We start from the raw sequence: 6,000 nt of genomic DNA, 5'->3' as shown, positions 1-6,000 counted from the left end.
TATTTACTTGTTTTAAACATTCAGTTTTTTAAAAAAGAGATAATTACAATAAAAAGATTTTTTTCCAAGGTTTTGTGTTGAGCTGCAATGCTTTTGAATTTCATTTCCTTCTTTTGGTAGGCTGTATCTCTCCTTTCTAGTAGATGATGATGCTATTATTGGCATCAGGTAAAGTCTGGATGAACAGTTTGATATACAAGCCATAGACTTTCCCCAAAAGGTTGTCATTGGCATTGGTCTACATGGCCAAGCTGTGTTAGGACTCCAGTTGAACATATTATGGGCCTGGTGACTGGCTGCATTCTAGGAATTCTGCATTTGGTTTTGCTGGAACACAGCAGGCATTGTTGCTGAAGGGGTGTAGGCAGAGCTGGATGTAGAGCCTGTAGGGATTGGCTGGAAAGATCTCTTCTCTCCCAGCTCTGTGACATCGTCAGCCAGCCTCCAGGAAAGCCTGGATAGCTCCCCAGTTTTTAATTTTCTCAGGGTTCCAGAGCTAGGAGTATGCATGTGTATTTCTCGTTCAGGAAAACCCAGGACGTCACAATCCATATGTAGAAGAGTTAGGTAGATAATTATTCTCTGGCACCTTCCAGAATGGTCTGAGAAACATCTCCAAGGTCTAGAGAAACCAAAGGATTAGAGCACAGGAGATATTATCTGCTCTTGTTTGTTTTAGCTAAAGAGGAAGGCAGGCAGAGGAAGACATAGTTGGTGGGGTAAATGGTATCACTGAATAAGATCCAGTTTTTAAGTGAGATACAGCTTGGAAAGGCTGAAGATGGTCAGCTGACCGAGGTTGGAGAGTACCTCCAGATACCTCAGGAAAAGGAGGTCATCCAGTTGTTTACTAAAAGTTCTTTCTCACATGAATGAAGGGGGAAGGAGGAAAACAGGCAGGCCTTTTGGTCACTCATTGTGCACTGGTTCACTGTGCACTGGTCACTACTGTGCACTGGCTCCTGGGAGCACATGAGGAGAGGAAAGGCAGTCAGGAACTTGACTCTTACCCTTTGTACTAGTGTGATAATAATGAATAAATGAATGCTACCTAACATTTATTGAACCAGGCTCTTTAGCACTTCTGATACCTTAATCGATCTAATATTTACCAACCACCTGATGAAGTGGGCCCCAAGGTGATCCTTTTTTAGAAAGTGCCTTTTTTAGTTGAGAAGATAGGCAGAGAGAGGATCAACACCTTGCCTGTGGTCATCGGGTTGGTCAGAGCAGAGTTGAGTTTGGTGGCAGCATCTGACGTGAGAGCCCATGCACTTATCCTCTGTGTGATATGTGGCTTGATGATCATGGGATGGCCTGGGCATAGCATGAACAGAATGTGACCAGGTGAAAGAATGATCAGCGTCTGCACTCGGTGCCCTGGAAATGGGTAATAAACAAGGACACATGTGCTTGTAACACTGTGAAGTGGGTGAAGCTTCATCTCCCAAGAATGTAGCCCTTCTTGTGTTCATCAGTGGAATCCTCACTGGTGGCCCAGGAAGGTTGAAGCCTGAGAGAGAAGTATCCTGTATGGTAGGGAAGGATGGATATAGTCATACACCATGTCAACTTGGGGAGCTCAGATTCAGAAGGTTTCAAAGAAGATCACTTATAAACCCATGATCTAAGGGCTCAGAAGTGTTGGAGAGTCTGGGATCAAAATGAGGTCCTTTCAATAGGAAGACCATGGTGGGGGTACTGAACGATGTCTGTGTGGCTCAGGGGGTTTCTTGCTAAGCTCAGACTGAAAAAAATCCAAGGAAGACAAGAGAACCCTTCTCAAGACACACACAACAGACTGATGAGGACGAGCAGATCGTGTCAGGGGGTGAGAGCACAGAATGAACTGAGGCTATTGAGGAGAGTGGAGGGACAGCAAAGGGTCCCTTACTATTGCATGGGAGCAGGGAGAACAAGGGCTGCATAGATTCACTTGAACGTCTGGCAGAGAACCATCCTCCAGTTGCAAAAGGTATTGGAAGGACCACATAGGAAGAAGGAAGAAGCAGCAAGGCAGCACAAGCAGCTGTGCATGTGGTCTCCTGACCCAGAACTCACAGTCAGGGCATGATGTGACCCCAGAGATGACATCATGCCTCTGTACAGGTCATCTGGGAGGTGGATCACAGGATAGGTGCGTGAATCCTGGAGTTGGATGAGACCCAGGGTCCGATATTGACCCTGGGCAAGGGCCTGTGAGCCATTTGACAGGAAGAGATGAGCATCAGGAGCTGGCACAGGCTCACTGGGAGACAGGCCACATCAGACACACATCATTTTCCTCTTTGAGAAGCTTCTATCTGGCAATGTCACAGAGTGGACTGGTTAGATGGAGCCTCAGCCAGTGTTGTAGGACGTGGTTTGTACTTAGCTGAGTAACCTTAGCCCAGCAAGGCTGATGCATGAGAAAGAGGTGACCCTCAGGGAGCTTGGTCATGCCAAAGGTCCCCAGCCAGTTCAGTACCCTTGTCTCCTCCTTTTCTTCTTCTTCTGCTCCTCAATATTATCATTATTATTATTATTTTATATTATTTCCTTTTCTTTCTCCTCCTAATAATGGTCCCATTATTATTATTAAGATTTGAATAATAAAATTGATGGAGCATGAAATTGGATGGATATCTAATACAGTGATTGACAGAATTCAGACCCACAGTGGTCTCAGGAAGCTGGAAGGCAGCACTGCACTCAGCAGTGTGGCATTTGGCAGGTTGGAGATGAATGCACTTGGGTTGAACCATGCAGCTTCCCTCATGTGGTTATGGTGAAAATGCCATGCAATAAGGCATATGAAGCCTCTGGTGTCTCTGGCATGTGTTCACCTACATACTCAACAAACAGTCACTGCTATGTTTACGTGATGAAGCATCTCTGGCAGTAAATATTTCATTCCGCAGTAAGATCCCATGTTTCGAATCTGAATGCTGAAAGCAGAGTTGTCACGTCTGTGGCTCAGGGCACTCTGGGCACTTCTGATGATTGGGTCTATGCAGCTGCGATTGGCTGAGGTTTCCCAAGCTGAGAAGGCAGCCCAGTGGGCTTGTATGCAGAGGGGTGCGGGGTGCAGCCCAGCCCGCTGTAGCATGGGTGGACATGGGAGGACAGTAGCATGGGTGCCTGTCCAGGCTTGGGAAAGACATCATGTCATTCTAAATTGTCATCTGGAGGGTTGTCTGAGGCATATCTGGGGGGAGAAAGATGAATTGGGGGGAATGTGTGTGTGTGTGTGAGTGTATGTGTATGTCTGAGTGTGTACAGGTGAGTGTATGTATGTGCGTATATGTGTTTGTTTTTCTGAGTGTATGTGTCTTTGAGTGTGTGTGTGTGTGCATGTGAGTCTAGTTCAGCCAGTGCTGCTCACCAGTGGGGGGGATGCTTGAAGATGGGTGTTCTAGCTTCAAGAACTGGCTGGTGGAGTTGATTAGGGAAGGGCAGGGAGGAAAGCCTCCCCAGCAGGGCTGATGGTCCTCTCTCGTCCTCATGGCCATGAATGACTTTCCTCCAAGCCTTGAGCACCTCCAGGGCAAAGTGGAGGCTGGTCTGCCTGAGTAGGCCCAGGAGACTGGCCCAAGAGGACAGCTGAAAGGTGAGCAGAGGAGAAGGAAATGGATTAATGTCTGAGGAGAACTAAGTGTGGGCACTCTGGCGAGTGGATACGGGGTAGACCCACGCTTGCTCCAGGGCCAGGGCCAGGTGGAGAAGAAGTGGCTGTCCCCCAAGAGTGGGATCAGGGCCCAAACCCACACCGGCATGCCCGGGCATTTTATTGTTCAGCCTTTACCCTCTGGCCACGTGTGCTGCAGGAGCTCCATTCAGTGTCCTGCCACGTCTGATGGTGTGGAAGGAAAATGGACACACTGAGCAGCAAGACTGCTCTAAAAAATTGAAAGCTTTTCATAAATCAGGGTGTAAACACGTTAGATTTGTCAGCTGGGTCAGAACTGCCCGGTGGTTGACACCTTGTGTTCTGTGCGAACACAGCAGCTGCTGCCTGGATGCTGGCAGGTGCGGGTCAGTGCTGAGCCCGGTCCCTGAGGGGCAGGGCCCGTGGTGTGGTCCTTCCTCCCTGAGGAGGGAGTCCTGGAGGTGAAAGCAGGTGGCACAGCGTTCTGAGTAAGGGTGAGCGGCTGCATCTGCAGCAATCAGGCTTCTTTGGATGCAGACGACAAAGATGAAGAGCGCATGTCTCACCGCTGTCGCTTCCTCTCTGTGCAGAGTCCTGTGGTCCAAGCGTGGCTGGCGCAGCCAAGGGGAGCTCTCCAGTCTCAGGGCTCCTCCCTGGGCCAAGCCCTCCAGAACACCAGCGCCCCTGAAGACTGACAGCTGTTGCGGTCTCCACCTTCGTCAGCCAGCTCACACCCTGCTGGTGAACATGGCTGCTGGGAAGGGTGCTGTGTGGAGCTCTTCGGCTGAAAACAGATGGCGGCTTAGTGAAGCTGACCAGGGCAAGGATTGCAAGCCAGTGCTGCTGGAGAAAACCAACCACCTGGACTCTGAGGCTGCCCCAGGCAGTGGGGGTCAGCATGAGGCCTGTGCTGAGCTGGTGCCATTAGCCACCCCAGGCAGACTCAGACTGGGAAGGCCAACGTCGCAGAAGGTATGCTGGGAACAGGGGCAGAGCGCCTTCACGGAGGTACCTCGGCTCAAAAAGAGGCTGGTGGGTGCGCAAGCCAAGGAGAAGGAGCATGATAATCCCACAGGCCAGCGTGGTCCCCAGCAGCTGACCCAGGATATCCCCAGGGATCCGGCTGGCAGCCTGTGGCCCAGCGGAGCCCGAGGGGAACAGAGAAGTGCCTTCAGCAAACCAGCCAGGTGTCCCACAGGGAGACCGGGACCACCCTCTATATTCCAGGCAGGTGGACCGGCAGACGTCCTTGGGGAGCTGTTGGGACTCATCAACACGGTAGATGTCCCTTGTTGGGGTCAAGTTTCAAATTCTAAGTTTTTGGTGGGTGATTTCTGGCACCTGCAAATGTTGCCACAAAATGCTCCTGTCTATAGTGCTTTAGTGGGTGCCCCCACACTGTGGCGAAAGCATGCCATGGGCCAGATGCCCATGCCCTCATCGTCCTCCTCCTCTGCCTCTTGGGCTCTGCTGCCACCCACGTTCACATCCCTGGGCCTGTCCACCCAGAACTGGTGCGCAAAGTGCAACCTGTCCTTTCGCCTGACCTCTGACCTGGTCTTTCACATGCGGTCCCACCACAAAAAGGAGCACGCAAGGCCTGACCTACATTCTAAGAAGCTGAGAGAAGAGGCCCTCACATGTCCCATTTGCCATGAATACTTCCAGGAGCGCCACCACCTGTCTCGGCACATGACTTCTCACAGTTAGCTAGTGTCTGTGGAGCAAACCTGTAGGGGCATCTTCTAAGCTTTGGCAAGGAACCAGAGATGGCTCACGGGTGTTTCCTTTGGAAAGGCTGGTCAGACTTGTCAGCAGGACCATCTGCATTGGAGTTTGTAGATGAATAGCTTGGTCATCATTTGAAAAAGAGAATCCTCAGCTCTGATGTGTTTTGATCGAAATAAAGTCATGCAATAAAATGATATGCTTTGTAAACCTGGGGCATTGGGACTGTGAGGCACAACATGGAGGTCCTGTTTCTGTCACCTTTCTGTTTGTTCCATGTGGAGGCAAGTTTGGGCTTTGGAGGCAGACAAACCTGGATTCAAAGCTTTCACATATTAGCCCTGACCTTGGACACATTGCTTTAACCAAGTTAAAGCCCCAGTATTCTTATCTGTAAATGCAGAGGGTGAACACCTGTGTCTTAGGGCTGTTGTCAGGGTTATGTGGGAAGGTGTGTGGAAATAGCTTGCATGACACTTGGCGCAGTGTGATCACTAAGTAAATGATATTTATTATTGTCCAGATCGGTCAGCTGTTGTTAAATAACAAAATCTCATTGGCAAACAACTTAAAGCATCTATTTCTCACTTGAGGGTCTATGGGTTGGCAGGGTTGAGTTGGTCTTGGCTAGGCTTGGCTCCAGG

The 6,000-nt window shown here is 49.9% G+C and overlaps 1 protein-coding gene across 1 annotated transcript; it reads left to right on the top strand.

The window, feature by feature from the left end:
• The first annotated feature begins 4,369 nt into the window (after positions 1-4,369).
• Positions 4,370-5,338, top strand: ZNF488 (zinc finger protein 488). Its single transcript, XM_032877819.1, has one exon. It carries the CDS (start codon positions 4,376-4,378, stop codon positions 5,336-5,338), a length of 963 nt encoding a protein of 320 aa, XP_032733710.1. The 5' UTR covers positions 4,370-4,375.
• Positions 5,339-6,000: the final 662 nt, after the last annotated feature.

The sequence above is a fragment of the Lontra canadensis genome, unplaced genomic scaffold (genome assembly GCF_010015895.1).
Source record: "Lontra canadensis isolate GAN:19392208 unplaced genomic scaffold, GSC_riverotter_1.0 scaffold3, whole genome shotgun sequence".
NCBI classification, from domain to species: Eukaryota; Metazoa; Chordata; class Mammalia; order Carnivora; family Mustelidae; genus Lontra; species Lontra canadensis.
Note: the sequence above shows the minus strand (reverse complement) of the source record. Positions and strands in the feature narration are given on the sequence as shown.